A 17,432-nucleotide genomic window follows, 5' to 3' on the forward strand; every position below is an offset into this window, starting at 1 on the left:
GTGGCGTTTCTCCTCTGTTCGCTGGTGTCGTCGTCTTTGGTGGCGTGAGCATCTATCGTCGTCCGTCGTCCTTGGTCTGTGCTGCACTGCTCTGCACTATTAGTGGCAACTCCATAACACAGACGTCACTATCGAAGTCTTGGTTACCTCCACAGCTTTGGAGGAAGCTCTTCAATTTCTCTTAAACTGAATTCATTGAACTGAAGAATTCAAGAAAAAAAAGAAGAAATAAATAAAAAATGGGTAATCAGAAGCATATTCTCAAAGATCCCAATTCGCACCCTTTCTCACTTCACGTTCCAACATCAACCTCAAAGTGAAAATTCTTCTAATTAACCCAATTCGCACCCTTTCTCACTTCACGTTCCAACATCAACCTCAAGGTGAAAATTCTCCTAATTAACCTTTTCAATTTTTGTGTCTTATCTCAATTTAGGGTTTTAAATTTCACTGCAATATGTCTAATTCCCCTTCATGTATTTTGTTTTCTAGATAAGTGGTGAAATTTGAGTTTGAGAAAACTGAGTAAGGGTTTTAGAATTTTTAATTCTTGTTCTTTTGTGGTAATTCAGGATAAGTGACGAAATTTGAGCAATGGCACTCAAGGATCCAAAGAAAAATCTAGGATTTCTAGAATAAGGCTGGGGCCCCTGCTGCTACCGCAGTTGCTGCTGGTAATGCCATTGTTGTTTCTGGGAAAGATGCTACCCCTGTCACGACTATGATTCATCATCAACCTGATCTTTCTATTGCTGTGGGTGATTCCTCTCAAAATGACGAATATGCTAAGAATCCTCTGCGGCATGCAAATTGATGTCACTAACTTTATATGGATTATTGTAATTAAATGATGTGGATTAAGATTGTAATTCTGATTAAAACGGTTGTATGCCTCAACAAAATAAGAAAGGTATTTTGTGACTTTTGAATTATTTTGAGATTTGGTTGATTAGTGAGGAAAAGATTGAGCTGAGAAAATCCCATTTGAGTTTGGTTGGTAATGAGAAAATAGTTATGGAGACTCTGAATAAGGAGATTAAAGATGATCCTTTTTTGTTTGACCAGAACCACCCTTGGGTGGAAGCTATATGAAAAAAGTCTAAGGATAATGTGGCAAAGATGGAGGCTTAGATTGTTAAGGATGTTTTGCCATTCAATTTCTTGACGCCAATGAGGATCATAAGAATGCAATTTTTGGAGTCGGAAGCCGGCTCCGGTAATGGTGTCCGAGGGTGCAAACACCATGAATGTAGGTAGGGCTGTGTTGGCTCAGACAGAGCACATGACTAGATTAGATGCAGGGACTTAGGGGACCATAGGGGTTGGCCTCGATTATTGCATTGCGGCTGCAGTAGCTTGTCCACATTGACTTGTTGCAGTTGAAGGGAATTTTGGATTCGGATTTAGTGCGATTGAAGTTGAGGTATATACTGCGTGTTACGTGAATTGATGCCCTTAGCTTTAGTTATATTTTCATCCTCATATAATGGAATGGTTCTTATTTTAGTCTATACATGAAATTTTTACTACTATTGTTTTGAACTAGGATCTTCCATGAACTCTTTTATGTTTCTCTGTCCATAGCTAGTAGTTCTATAACAGAGAGGATTACATAAGCTAGTGTAATTTCTATTAAAATCCCAAATTCTAGACTGTTGCCTTATATGTCTTATCTTTTGTCGATACTTGAAAAATATGTATTGCCTTATGTCTTATCTTTTTTTTTTCAATCCAGACATTAGTTCAGTAATAGTTACTTATGGTAGTGAATGTTTTCAACAATGGAGGGGTATATGGTGGTGACCGGAGAATTCCCGAAGAGATGAATGGACCTCCCAAAGATAATCCTGCTCCGATTTTCTTTGTTTCGAAAGCAGGGTACCATGCTTTGATTGAAATTTTTAGTGAAAAAGACTTTCTTATTGGAACACCTGATGAACTCAAGTCTGCTCTTTATTGTTGATCCCTATGCTGGTTGTGGGAGGTTGTAATACAAGAACTGATTTCTAGATTATCTGTATAACACTCAAATTACGTTTTATATGGTTTTCGTTTTTAGATTTCAAATTTCAATAACACAAATTACATAGCCTTGTGATTCTTTATGGTGTACCATGATATGATAAAGACACAAACTATATTCTATAAATTCACACAAATGTAAAATGTTACATGATCATAATAAATATTTGAATGATGAAACTGAATTTTATACTACTATTTTTGCTTCATTTTATCCATTCTTTTTTTGTATGTTCTTAAGATAAAGTAATTTAAAAGTAAAAAAAAAAAGAGAAGGTATCTTTGATACAATTTGATTGTATATAAATAAGCAAAGAAATGATAGTAACAAAATAAAAAGGATTATAGAAATATCTTTCATGTCGTAAAATAATTGAATAGGGATTATAGAAATATCTTTTATTGAATAGTTATAGTTTCATCGAATTTTCAATTAGGTCCCTATATTTTTTTCTTTTTAATTGGGTCCTAAGGGTATACAAGTAATTTCATAATTTACTAACATTTTTTTGACGTTTAACGTTAATAAGGACTAAATTTAAAAAAAATTAATGTATAAAGACCCAATTGAAAACAAAAAAAAATATAAGGACCTAATTGAAAATTCGATGAAACTAAAGGTTTTACAGAGTAATTAAACTTTTTAATTAAATCAATTATATTCTTCTATTGATTTAATTTGTGTGTTTTGGTAGCCCAAAGGCCCAAATCACCTATAATCTTCTTTTGTCAAAAATGAATAAAAGCAATCTAATTTTAATTTTAAACCGAAGCAGAGTTCGAATAAATTTAAATTCATACAAGGATTATGAATCAAAAGTGTTTTTAGATTTTAAATGTTGATGTTGATTGTAGATATTTAATAACTAATTAATTGATTCTGGAACTGCAACCGCAAGAAACTCAAAAATGGCAGCAGCAGCAATACTTTACCACTACCCATGTCCGGACGGTGCTTTTGCTGCTCTGGCGGCACACCTCTATTTCAAGGCAACTTGTCTCCCTTCACTCTTCTTCCCCAACACCGTCTACCGCCCTCTCACCCCCCACGATCTTCCTCTCACTCAAATCTCCCATCTCTACCTTCTCGATTTCGTTGGCCCTCCTCATTTTCTTCAAGATATCTCCGCCAAAGTTCAAAGGTACTAACTCCTCTCTTCAATAATATTCTTGTGATTTTAATTTGACGTGAGTGTATCGAATTGTATGTAGAGTGATCGTTTTGGACCATCACAAAACTGCACTTGAGATGCTAGGGAGTGAGAATTTGGGGGCTAAGAATGTTGATAAAGTGATTGATATGGAGAGGAGTGGGGCTACTATCGCCTTGGATTACTTCAAAGAGAAGCTTATGAATCATGATGCTGTTAAGCACCAGTATGTGCTCGATGAATTTGAGCGTGTTCGGCAACTCTTTCGCTACATTGAAGATGGGGACCTTTGGAGGTGGAAACTGCATAACAGCAAAGCTTTTAGCAGTGGATTGAAGGATTTGAACATTGAGTTTGATGTTAGAAAAAACCCTTCCATGTTTGATCAAGTAAGTATTTGATTACATTTTCTTTCCTAACTTCAGCAAGTTTCTTTTTGCACTCTGTGTTGTCTTAGTTATTATGCATATGGGTTTTTGTCTTGTTTGATAAGTTTCTAGTTGCATGAAGATGTTATCCTTTCTTTTAACTTAAAATTTGTGTGCAAGGTCAGTGAAGACTGAAGCAAATTTGGAATTCAATTAAACTCTGATATAAATTCAGTTCCTCAAAATTGGCTATATGCTAATGTTATCTAAGCAAGTCTTTTTTGCTACATTGAAGGATTTTTGGTGAAGCACCAAAAATATCTTTATTGAACAATTAATATATGATATAAATGAGACTATTGGATGCTTGAAATAAGTGACAAAATTTTATTTTTATTTTATTTTTTTCTGAATAATGGCAGTTGCTTTCTTTGGACTTGGATTGTGTTATTAGTCAAGGCATGAAGAGCTTATCACACAAACAAAAACTAATGGATGATTGTATCTCCAAGTCATATGAGATAGCCCTCGGTAACGGTGCATTTGGTTGTTGCCTGGTATGCTTGATGTTTCCTCTTCATAACTTATATTTGCGAATTACTTCATGTTGCTCTTGGGTCTATTAATTTGTACCGTGAAGTTGTGTGCTGGTATCTTTCTTTTCTCCTGGCATCTGGATATAAGTTTTGTAGATTTGCTTATACGTTTTCTTTTGCTTCTTAAAGGAGATGGCAAAAGGTTACGAAAATCTTTTTGCTAACAACACCTTTATCTTTATGTAATTGGAGGCTGTTGATGCAGATACAACACTTTCAGAGTTAAGGAGTGAATTGGGACATCAACTAGCTATTAAAAGCCAAAAAATGAAGTTGAGGTTCGTTCATTTCATTTTTGGTTGTTCCTATCCTAAGTATATTATAGTTGCAGCAAATAGTGTAGAGGTTTTATGGAAAACTTGAAAGGACATGGGTTTGTCTGTATTTTATTGTTACATGACATACTTGGAAGTGGAGAAATAGAGTTATTTTTTGACAAACATAAACCTGATTGGAATATGAAAATTATAAACTTGAAATTGGCTTTGAGATACTAGGTTAAATAACTATCCATTCTCTCCCCAACAAAATTAATGGAATGTAAAAGTGGCTCAGATTTCATGCTAGATGAGTTGGTTTGAGAAATCAATGAGTTGATGAACCATAACTGGTTCCATGAAATGCCTTGCCGCACCTTGTCCTCTTGATGGCCATCCCGAAGGGAGTGGGATGTGTGGAGGTGACAGAAAGAAGTTAGGGAAGGCAAAGTTTATGGTTCGGTAGAAATCTGAGAAGTATTAATAGGAACTCAATTGCAAAGAGATGATAGGGTGCAAGACATGTGAAGGCACGATTGAGGCAAAAGAGGATATCTGTCATTGAAGGTGGTAATTTTGCATGTGGCATAAGGTATAACTGATAAAGTAGATAGAATGAGTTTTTTGTGTGGCATGAAGAGGTTTTGGTGTAAGTGGTTAATCCACGAACTCGCATGTTTTTTCCCCAAATATAAACTATCATAGAAGTTGTAAGATAGGAAGCTTCACTCTGTTTGTAGTCTTAACTCTCACATGTGTTTATACTTCAAACCCTTTTCCTTTAAACAAATACACCCTTAAGAAGCATAGTGACTTGAGGATAATGTCATGGTTTGTTCTTTGAGTTCAACATTCTGTAACAAACCACAAACAAAGAGAATAGAAGGAGTAGTATGATTCTGTTATTCAGCCTACATTCTTGATGATGGTTAGGAAATTATAGAACTGATTGCAGGATCTGAAACTTGTTTCGCAAGTTTATTTAATTTCATATTCTCGTTATCTTTTGTCGACCCAAAATAAATGTCATTACTTTTTACTATTTTCGATAATTCATATCTCATGTTTGTGATCCACTTCTAATTTTAGGGGTATCGGAGCTATTGTATATAAAGTAGCAGAGCTTGAAAATGATCACAAGTTTAAAATAAGCCTGAGAAGTGTGGAAAATGAAGATACAACGCCAATCTCACAGGTTAATTATTCTTTTACCAGGTTTGTTCATGTTACTTGCTGTAGGACTCAAACTTGTAGCTAATGTGCTTTTGGTCTCTCTGTTTAGGAATTTGGAGGCGGCGGACATCGAAACGCAAGCTCTTTCATGTTAAGCTGTGAAGAATTTGAGCAATGGAAGGTGTGAGATATGAAACACATGATTGCAACTGTGTAAGGTGATATTATGCATTTTTCTTGTTCTTTTTAATTAAATTGTAATTCATGAATTTTCTTTTAACTATTTAATCGGTATCAATGTAATTGCCGAGTGTAGATGTAACTTAAATCGTGCTTGACTAACCCGCTACAATAGTTGTTTTCTATAGACTATTCATTCTTCTTCGTTTACTAAGTTGACTTACTTTCTACTCTCGGATAAAAGTAGGACTTGAATGATTGAATACCACAACTCCATACCCTCTATTCAATAGTAGGAAAACAATAAGTAGGTTCGATATATACAAGGGAAAACAAAAAAGAACACGTCTCTTATTCCGGTCATGCCATGAAACTACGAAAGGTTCTAAACTTGTCCGATAGACCTGTGATTCTTATGGTAGGAATGACATGAGCTACTTAACTTTGAAGCTATAGTTGTTACTGTTAGGGAATAGGCAGCAGTCAAAGTCGGAGTGGAAATGAGGTAAATAATTTACGTGAAGAATGATAGATTTAATATACCAATAAAACAAGTTCAGGAAGAAAGGAAGCAAAATATCTTGCGCTAACACTCTGAAATGATATTTAATATATTCAATGGTAATTACAATATAGTGTATTACACTTAGTTTATAATACGATTTGCAATACCTAGTAAGTTTTAGAGAATATAATCAAATCTTAGTTTATATCGCTTATAACACTTAAAATTTTACCAAATTCTATAATATTACACTTACTACGTTACAAGTAGAATCTCACTTACAAGTTATACCGAAACTTTGGATTGCTTTGTTGCTTTGCTTGGTGCATTGGGGGTTTCACTTTAGCTCCTATTTATAGCCAAATGATGCGTACTAAAGAAATAATTCTAGCGACAGAACGTAGACTTTTTTTGTTTTTCATGGCAGATCAGAGTTTTATTTAAGGATTTATTTTTGACCAATAGATTGCTGCATACAAACGTGAGATTCGAATCTCTAACACTTGTATAAGCAGATTAGTGAGTTAACTACTAGATTAATCTAAGTTAGTTACAAAATTTAGATATTTGAGGATTAAAATATTAGAAACATGATCTCTATATTGCTTCATATATATTATCTTCAACTTTCAGTGGGAATGATTGAAGAATATATTTATATATTATTAATACAAGTCATATTTTAAACAAATTTTCGCCTTGACTAGTATTTATAATAATCTTCAACCACTGCAAGAATCAATGCTACAATGGTCTCTTCGGGACATATCTATTAATATAATTATCTAATACAATTAGTCTTGCTCACTAAGGTCTTCTACCATAGGCCTTTACTCATCTAAATGGTAGAGAGTGGTGTTGATAAAGTGTTGTGAATTATACAGCTAAGAATAATAAAATAGAGTAGAAGTGAAGAGAATGAGAGAACTCTTATTATTGATGGTCTCGTTGAGTAATTGGTGTCATTATTGGTATGTTATATGGAGCACCCAACAGACCTATTTATATCAAACAAAAAACAAACTGAAATGTGAATCAACTCAAAAAATACATATGTAACTAATTTATAACTGATTCTATCTAGGTCAAGATAAGAATATTCATATTTAAATATTCATACCACGTATAACATTTCTTTCAGCTTATGAGGCAAAACATAAATAAACTAACATAAATAAACTTATGTCTTTATTAAAAAAATATTAGGATGTTATTAACCGTGCTGAAAGGGCTAAATCATGAAACCACTAACCAACATATATCTTTAACAAACTTCTCAAGTCTCTTCTAATGGCGACCATGTCAAGCATAGCGCTTATTAACGAACTCCAATACACATAATAATGTTTTGAATGCCTTTAAAATAATTCTCGTAAGAGAAGATGCACATTAAAAATTGGTAGCGCCATATTTTTTAATCGAACTATAGTATTATATTCAATTGCCTTTCAAGTGTTATAATCCCTTTCATAGGGAGGAAAAAAAAATAACATAATGAAACTTACACTTTTAGTATCTCAATAATAAAAATAAGTTAATTATGGTGTAAATTAAAAAAAAAAGTATTTAGATATTTTTTTATTAATTACTATATATATGATGAGATGTTCCCAAAGTTATTAATTATTGACCACCAATCTTGAAAAATATATATTAGCTTGTAAATGTAACATGTGAAACTTCTTCACCACCAACCATATTTGGTGCATTAGAAGAGTACCATGCATCTTCTGTGATGAACTGCATCCATGAATCATCTTTGTCTTCCTCTTCCAAACATGAAGATGAAACCCCTGCTATGTCTGGTGACATGGTTTCACAATACTCATTATTATTATTACTATTATTGTTATTATTATTGATTATGGTTTGTGAGCTCTCAATTAGTGAAGACATGTTACTACAATGCCCTACTTGCTCTTCAACATCCGTACATATTCCATTTTTCTTGAACACACGGCACAAAGCATAAGTATCCTGCAATAATAAAATAAGTCACCAATAATTAAATATAAATATAATTTATTATAAAGTATTAATAACACCAAAGATTGTTGAGTAGGGTGATGATGATCCAATAATTTAAAATATTTTAATTTCTTCCCAAATTGCTTTTTGGTCTTCTTTGGCCTTATATTGTTTGCAATGGTCAAAAACAGTTTAGTCAAAAATTGTGGCTCTAACAGATCTGCACAAATGTGTACGTAGAAACCGTAAAGTACAATCTCCACACAAATCCATGAGATGAACATTCAAAGAATACTAGATGTCTTGTCCATTTTGTAATCAAGTTTGAAGACACTCACCATAGCCTACTAAAAGTGAGGAACATATATATATATTATAATAGGTTGAGTAAAATTTATTATTTTGAGTTAATATTTAGTTAACAAATATATTTTTATATATAATATTAAAAAATGTAAAATTGATTAAATTTTAAAATTTTTTATTTTAATGGTATAAAAATATAATATTACTCTATAATATTGATTAATATTTATGAAAAGTGTTTGTGTCTAATAGTTCTCTGATCTTTAATTATTTTCTTTATTAAATTATATTACAGCTTAACCTAACAATAAAGTAATGCATTCATTATTGATTGGAATCTATTGATTATTTTTTTTCCCTCATATCCCCTCACCTTTTCTATTTAATATTATTATTGTTACTTATTCTTCTTCCTCTTCTTCTTCTTATTCAGCTTCTATGTTGGTGTAATAGTACACTATGAGTATCAATTGATGTATTTTGGGGTTTGGAGGAATAAAGTAAAAAGTGACCGACACAGAGAGAAAGTGATGGAGAAGGAGTTGCTTTATGCGGTGCCAAAACAACCCTTCATTCATGGCTTAGAGAAATAGAATCTAATAATTCTAGATGAGGATAACATTAACATACACACAGGGATGATGATGAAAAGAAAGATAACAACGACAATTGACAAAGACATCAAAGGAATAGTTTAAAATATTTAGTTAATTATTATTGGATCCTAAGGATCGGAGTATAGGACTTTTGTCTCATTACATTAATTAATACTCAAAAAATAAAAAAGAGATAGAGGACAATGTGAAGCGCAATAGTATAGAGGAACTTTGTCATGTAGAAGTATTAGAGTAACACAAGCAACGAATATGTCAGCAATACGTTTATAGAGAAAGTAACATGTGAGAGAAAGTGTGATAGAGAGAGAAAGAAGAAAGAATTAGAATTACTATACTATTATATAAAAGTAGTTATGGCTTCCCATGCAAGCCATGCATGCAATTTGTTACACACGTCCTAATTTAACATCTTATACTTCTAGTGTCTATGACTCTTAATTTGGCCAATAAATTTTTATACACATTGAATATGAATCGAACTTTTAATATTTAAACAAAAGTGAACTGATTATTCGATTAATTTAAGTTAAATATTTTTTTTTCAATAATTCTACTGTTTAATTATATATTAATGATATTCATACGTGAATGCTTAATATATTTTTATAAAAAAAATAAAAATATATAGAAGTAATATTAATTATCACAATAAGAATGAAAATTACTGCTTTTAAATTTTTGTTTTAAAAATATTGTCTTTAGTATAAAAGACGGACCAAATTAAAGATGATTATTGATTAATGCAATTGATAAAAAATAAACTTTTATATATCATTAGAGTATAAGTTTGGTTATTTGTCATCATTATCGAAATTTATAAAGTTTTTTGCAAATGAAAATAATATAATGAAAGAAAAAAGCTTTTGTAATTGGTTTAAGCATGGAACTTGATGCTTTTTGGGTCAAATATATGGTGATGACAAGTGTGGATACACACACAAGAAAAAGAGAGTAGAGGGTGTTTGAGTTTCTGAAAGTAGGAAAAGGGTGAAGTGGGCCACCAGAGACTACAGTTTTGAAGCTAACAAAAACATTTACTTTTGTACGATGTGACATGTAAAGGTTTTTCAATTCTGTCATCATCATCATCATATTCAAGTCTTTAATTCATCCCCACTTCTTCAACTACCATTCCCTTTCTTAGCTTCTCCGAGTTCTAATAAAATTGAGACACACCTTAATTAATTATTTTGTACCCGGAAATTGTTAGGACATCATCATTATTCCCTTCAATTGTCTTTAATTAATTCACCACCTCAGAATGATAAACATAGCTTAATAATTATATATCCCCTAAAACTGAGCCACAGAGAAATGATAATTTTAATTAAGTAGTGAATAACCGTTTTTTTAAATAGTAAAAGTAACTATATAAAAGACTGTACTGACTTGTAAATTTATGTTCAACCTATGATATGATACAGTAAGTCAGTAATAACTATACAAGTCTAAGTAACAACTAAGTCTGTCTGCTACTTTATTATGAAAAGTTATTAAAACTGTAACAAAATAATAAGAATAAGTTTCACTGACTTCTCATAAACTTAGACGATTTTATAAATATTATTTTTAAAGAAATACTAGGTAAATATTTTTTTTAAATCAAATCTAATAAAAAAATTTTCTTCTTTTTATTTTTTAAATAATTTTTATTATGCTAATAAATTATTAAAATAACTTAAGCATGTAATATTATGGTTATTTTTTTATCTGTAAAATATATATTAATTTTCCTATACATATAGCATAGTAGGCTTCTTGACAGGAAAAATCAAGGTTGTTGTGTTAATATAACCTTAATATAACCTAAGCTAGACTAAAGCAATTAATAAAGTTAAATGTAATTTATCCTAAGTATATAATTGAACTCCCTAGAATCTACCTATAAAAATTATCATATCGATTATGTTATGTGTATACTAAAATCAGTAACTAAAGTTAGTTATTAATATAAAATATATGTTAGAATATAAATATATATAAAAAATAAATTAAACTACAAATATATTTATACACAAATATATTGATAGATAATTTTAATAATTAATTTTAGTATAAGAATAGTATTTTTGTTATCATAGTTATTGTAAATGGTTGCAAGCTTATGAAACCAACTCTCATATAACATTTTTCACTCTTAGCATTTGGTGCAACTAAATAAACCTTATGGTGCCCATTTATGAATATCCAAAAGCAGGTGTAATTAGACTTAATACCTGTAAACCGGTGGTGTCTTCAGAGTCCTTGTCATCTAGACGATATTCGTGCATAACCCAATCAGTTCTGATTCCCTGAGGAGCCCTTCCTCTATAATAAACCAAAGTCTTCTTCATACCAATTGGTCTGCTTTGGCTTGAAACTCTCCTGTCTTTACCTGTTGATTTCCAGTACCCTGCTCGTGTTGCTCTATTTGTTCTGAATCCGTTAGGGTATTTTCTGTCCCTTGGTCCAAAGAAATACCACTCTGGATCTCTACTCGGCAAAAATGATTTTTCTAGAAACAAGCAAAATGTTCGACTTTTAGATATACAATCATTCATCTGCATGCGTATTAAATAATTGTTTAGGCTTTTGAAAAATAAAATGGTTCTTGACATTGAAGAGCTGTAGCTAGAATGCTAGGTCAAAATGTATCTCATGAATATATTTGAGGATAACAAAGTAAAACACATAAATTGATTCATTACAGTTCAAAATGTATACAGGAATTTGAAAATCAGTATTATATATTATTATTATTATTATTTTGGCAAGATATCAAAAATGAAAATTCTTTTATGTTTGAAATTTAGAAATGTAAATGTACTGGGAATAAAAAGAAAAGTGAATGATGTACTGAGTCATTTAGAATAATATTATTAGTTGAATTCTAGTGATGTTCAAATATTATCGTCTGAGAAAAAAAGGGAAAATAAAACAAAGGAAGAAATAATTAAAAACATGAATGTATAATTAGTTTCGAATTAACTTAGTTGACTAGTGAACTTAAGATATAATGACTTGGAAATGATATAAGAAGTTTAAAACTTGAATGCATAAATTGTTTTAAACCAAAGAAGAAAAAAACAAGACTTAAGAAAACTAAAGGAAGTTAATTATTATAAGAAAGAAGGAAAAAAAAAAGAAAAGAAACCTGCTAATTCCCATGGTTCACATTTGTAGAGATCAACCTCAGGAATGATATCAAGTTCAATTTCTTGGCCATTGATCTTCCTCTTTAGATAATAGTTAACAAGCTCTTCATCTGTTGGATGAAACCTAAACCCAGGTGGTAATCCAACTGGTGACATTATATTATTTTTCTCTCTTGTATTGATTTGATTGTTAGAGATCTTAGTGTTCTGCAAAAGTGTATTCATCCATCACACCCCATCATTGCTAATAAATAGAGCAAATTAAAGGAACCAAAGTTCCTTATCTTTGAGTTTTTTTAAATCTTTCTTTTTCTTTTACAGATTTACAGATTCTATGGCATAACGTTTGATACAAGCCTTTCCCCTATAACTCACAATAATATAATAATTAATACCATTCTTCTACAATTTTTGTTTTCTACAATATTTTCAATCCAAAAAGTTAAGGATTAATCTGCTGCATTTGAGCTCTATTTAATGATGTATCGTTAGCAAATGAATGATTGTATACACAAAGTGTAACTTAATTTTTCGACATTTATTTAAAGAGACAAGTTAGCTGTCCACTCGACCATCCTAATTATCATTCTTCTATAATTAATTCTGTGCACCCTTATTAGATTGTTCTGATTTTTTAATACCAATTAAATCCTCCAAATAATAATAACCATTTGCTTTTCTTACTAATGCATTATGACCCTTTTTCTTTTCTTTTGTAGGAACAATTTGGGACAAAAAAGAAAGCCAAGCTAGCCACTGGCCTTGAGAATGAGAGAGTTCTGTTAATTAATTAATTAATTAATTATTGTATCTTTGATCAGCCATTCAGTGCTATACAACTATACAACTACAAGCATAGATCGAACACACTTTAATTTCTAGAAGAAGAAGACAATAATAAGTTTACATATAATATAATTATAGACTTGTGATTGAATACTAGCAGCTAGGCTTGCTAGCTTAATTAATCAATTAATTAATTAATTATTGTATCTTTACACTGTCGCGTGCTTTGCTTGATTTGGTTATATTGTTCTTGAATTGTTTATAATATTATTTTAATAAATACAGTATTGTTTCGTTCTAAAAAATCTAATAATATTCGAAGGGGATAGAAGTTATGATTCAAGGAACTATTCCAGTTCAGGTCCAAGAGCAAATTAAATATGGCAAAAAGAAGTGTAGTAGCTACACATCATATGACATTAGATCCTACAATCTAATGCAGAAATGGCTTTATGATGGATGTAATCAGGTCATAGTTGGAGATGGATCAAGTTTTCAAATAAATCAGATGTTGGAAACTCTTTGTTTAAATATGATTTGAGCTCAAAATTGTTTAATTAAGTGTAAACAAATTTGTCAAGGACATCAATATTTTCTTTAAACTACATTATCATTACTGTGTGAAATCACAGGAGGCAAAAGAGGTGCTGCTTCATGGAACAGTTGAAAATGGTTTGTACAAATTTCAGAAGCACTAGTAGCAGCCAACGACTAAGAAATAAGCTTAGGCAATTTACAATATGAAGTAGATGAAGTTGTTTGTCATGCTTATTATATAGGCGAATCTCATGAGTAACTCTTCCGTATTCGGGAGCCTTTTCCACTCTCTATAATAAATGCCATTAAATGGTGCTACATATCATGTTCAATAGTTAGTTTACAGGATATGTAAATAGACAAATTAATTTCTATAAGATGATTTATTTTTTAAATTGGTTTTTGAAATATTTTTTAATTAAATTTATTTTTTAAGAATTTTAAATTAGTCTTTTCGTCATTTTTTTTGTTGATGATGTTAAAATTTACTAATATGACACATTAAGTGACACTACAAAACACATTTATAAGTCTTAATTGACTATTAATATAACGAATTTATAAAATTAAATCAAATCAAAACCTAATTGAGAGAAGAACTTGAAACATTAAAATCCCTCTATTTAGGGTTGATTAGATCTAATTTCATAAACTAATAATGTTAATAGTCAATTAGGACTATTAAGTATGTATATCATGATGTTACTTAATGTATTACATCAATAGACTCTAACACCATTAGCCGTGGAAGTGATGGAAGGACTAAAATGATTAATTTAAAATTTTTAAAAGACGAATTTGATTAAAAAAAATTTGTAAAAATTAATTTAAGGAATGAGTGATCTTTTCAAGATTAATTTGACTATTCATTCATAGTTTACACATATCTCTCTCATCTCTTTTCGATCTCAAATATGATACCTTTTAAATTATAAAGACTAAAGTGATCATTATATTTTTAAAGATTTCGACATCAATCTAATTAGCTCTTAAAAAAAATTATCAATTAAGTGATAATAAATAATGGATATGTATGTCCATCAATAAATAGTACGAAACGAAATTGAGTTATTTATATATTTCATTATTTATAATAGTGTTGTCTTATTACTGACACATGAGCATAAAAATAATATATTTTTAAATAATAAAATATTATTCATAATCTTTTTGCTTTTTTATATAATATTTATCAATTATTTTTTATTTATCACAAATCCTATTAAAATATATAAAATTTTATTTCAAAAATTATTATTTACGTAACGATTTTTTATAAATAAACACGTTACAATAGTTAATATATAAGCACATTCTTTAAATTTATGTGATAAATCGATAAAAAATATAATGTATTCATTATTTATTATTTTAAAAAATTAAATTAATATTTTTTTAAAAAATCAATTAATTTAAAATAAAAATTTTTATGACTTAACTGTTACTTTATATTTTTTGATCTATTTTTTAATTTAATAAATATAATTAAAAATAAAATAAATTTATAATTAATATAACATGATATTAGAATTAATTTAAAATATATATTTTTTTACTCTTTGTCAGATGTATATAGATCGAATGAAATCGAATTCATTTTGAGTCGGATCCAATCTTAAATAATAATCAAGTCTATTTTTAAAACTTTTATCCAATTCTAAATTCAATTAAATTACTCTAAATTACTTCTAAAGTATTTGAATCTAGACCGAATTTTCAGACTAGATCGGCGTCCCTAGTTGATATATAGACGAAGTAAGTGTCGGTAAAGATATGATAACTGGGGCAATTCTTATTGCACCCGAAACGGAAGTACAACTAATGGTTCGGAGTCACATCACATTATCCGGTTCTTGTTCCTTGAGAACAATAACGCATGCTTGGTTAGCATTTTGATTTTTTAAATTCTTGTTTAAAAAATATAAAAATAACCAAATAGGAAAAATAAATACAAAAAATTAAAGCACAAACGTTAATTTGTCAAATCTGGATATTTCAATCAGAAATTCTACTTTCGGTCTACTGTGTGCTTTGATTAATATGATAGCATCTCTGCTAATTATGGGAACGACACCACGTGAATAAAGATTAAAGTAGTGTTAAACACAGTAATAATACGGTGTAACGTATAAGGGTACTTTTTGAAAATAAAAATATTAATGGATCATATATGTGCAAAGTTTTTTATTATTATTATTTCATATATCACGATTTTGTTTTTATTTGAAACAATACAAATTTAGTATCTCTTTTAAAATATAACTGGATATGGATCTTCTTTCAAAACTGTTCTTGAATTACATTGATTAACAACTATCAGTCCAAAAAATTTAAATTTATCCATTGCATTTGTCTATAACAAATATATTTTATACAAATCAATAAACATAATATACATACATAAGTAAACATGAATTTTGAATAAAAATAAATATATCTTTTTCCGGATATGACTTTGTGTTAACCGTACCATATGCTCCAAAATTGTTGTTGCATTACCTATTAGACCAGAAATTATCAAATAAAAAGTCAAAATTAAACCTATCTATTACATACACTTGCGTATGATAAATATATTTTATACAAAGTGGTAAACATAATATATATTTGAGTAAAGTATTATTTTATTCTCTTTGGAGTAATTTTTAAAGTTATTTCTAATATTTAAATCGTCCTATTTAAATTCATAATATTTTAAAATAAATAATTTTAATGTTGTCTTGCCATTAGTGATATGTTAACAGAATTGATAGTGAGACAAAATGAAAACGATTTTAAAATGTTAAAGACTTAAATAGAATGAAAACGTTAGGGGACAAAAATGAGATATTACTCTTAGAATAATTATCAAATTAAGTAAAATGATAGTAAATTTTAACGGAATGAATTGCATTACGAATTTAAGATTTTTACTTATACTTGTAGAATATCTAGTATATAAACTTCCAAAAAAGAAAAAAAGAACATGGTACATATACAATAAAGTATAAATTATATCTTTTTATTTCTAATATACTGAACTTCTTTAATGCTTAATTTAATTAAATTTTATTTTTAATTTTTAGATAAATTTTAATTTTTTCATGACAGATAATTATTTAATTTATTTTTGAATAAATTTACTTAGAATGAAAGTAATACGATTAAGAGTAAAATTAAAAAATAAATTTATCTAGAATGAAAGTAGTGTGATTAAGAATAATTTACTTAGATGTAATTAAAATAATAATTGAATAATTATCTACCGTAAAAAATTAATATTATTGAAAGATAAAATTAAAAATTATTTTCAAATTAAAAATAAAGTTTAACTATATTAAATATTAAACAATTTCAGTACATTAGAGACAAAATATGTAATTTATATTTTATTATATATGTATCATACTCTTTTTTTCTGTAAGTTTACGAACTAGTTATTTTACAAATATTTCATAATGAGTAAAAAAATTTAAGAGTAAAATAAAAAAAATAAATTTTTCTTAAAATGAAAGTAATGTGATTAAGAGTAATTTATTTAGATGTGATTAAAAAATAATGGAATAACTACTTACTATAAAAAAATAATAATATATTATTGAAAAATAAAATTAAAATTTATTTCAAAATTAAAAATAAAGTTTATTTAAATTAAACATTAAAAAAGTGCGATACATTAGAGATAAAAAGGTATAATTTATACTTTATTATATATGTATCATACTCATTTTTTTTTCTTTTTTGGAAGTTTATCTACTAATCATTCTAGATTAATTCTATGATGAGTAAAATATTGAATTTGTAATGCAATTTATTCTGTTAAAATTTACTCATTACTTGATTTGGTAATAAT

The 17,432-nt window shown here is 29.0% G+C and overlaps 2 protein-coding genes and 1 pseudogene across 2 annotated transcripts; 2 read left to right on the forward strand and 1 right to left on the reverse strand.

Moving 5' to 3' along the window:
• The first annotated feature begins 721 nt into the window (after positions 1–721).
• LOC107490710 (2-hydroxyacyl-CoA lyase-like) lies at positions 722–1,963 on the forward strand (annotated as a pseudogene).
• Positions 1,964–2,849: 886 nt separating this feature from the next.
• LOC107490722 (uncharacterized) lies at positions 2,850–5,957 on the forward strand. The gene is made up of 6 exons (XM_016111532.3): positions 2,850–3,164; positions 3,235–3,562; positions 3,964–4,098; positions 4,330–4,415; positions 5,484–5,589; positions 5,677–5,957. Exons 1-6 carry the CDS (start codon positions 2,932–2,934, stop codon positions 5,752–5,754), a joined length of 966 nt encoding a protein of 321 aa, XP_015967018.1. The 5' UTR covers positions 2,850–2,931; the 3' UTR covers positions 5,755–5,957.
• Positions 5,958–7,864: 1,907 nt separating this feature from the next.
• On the reverse strand, positions 7,865–12,474 carry LOC107490712 (NAC domain-containing protein 54). The gene is made up of 3 exons (XM_016111523.3): positions 12,277–12,474; positions 11,360–11,637; positions 7,865–8,229 (listed from the first exon to the last, which is right to left on the reverse strand). The coding sequence occupies exons 1-3, from the start codon at positions 12,431–12,433 to the stop codon at positions 7,906–7,908; spliced, it is 759 nt and encodes a 252-aa protein (XP_015967009.3). The 5' UTR covers positions 12,434–12,474; the 3' UTR covers positions 7,865–7,905.
• Between the last annotated feature and the right edge of the window lie 4,958 nt (positions 12,475–17,432).

This window comes from Arachis duranensis, chromosome 5, assembly GCF_000817695.3.
Source record: "Arachis duranensis cultivar V14167 chromosome 5, aradu.V14167.gnm2.J7QH, whole genome shotgun sequence".
NCBI lineage: Eukaryota > Viridiplantae > Streptophyta > Magnoliopsida > Fabales > Fabaceae > Arachis > Arachis duranensis.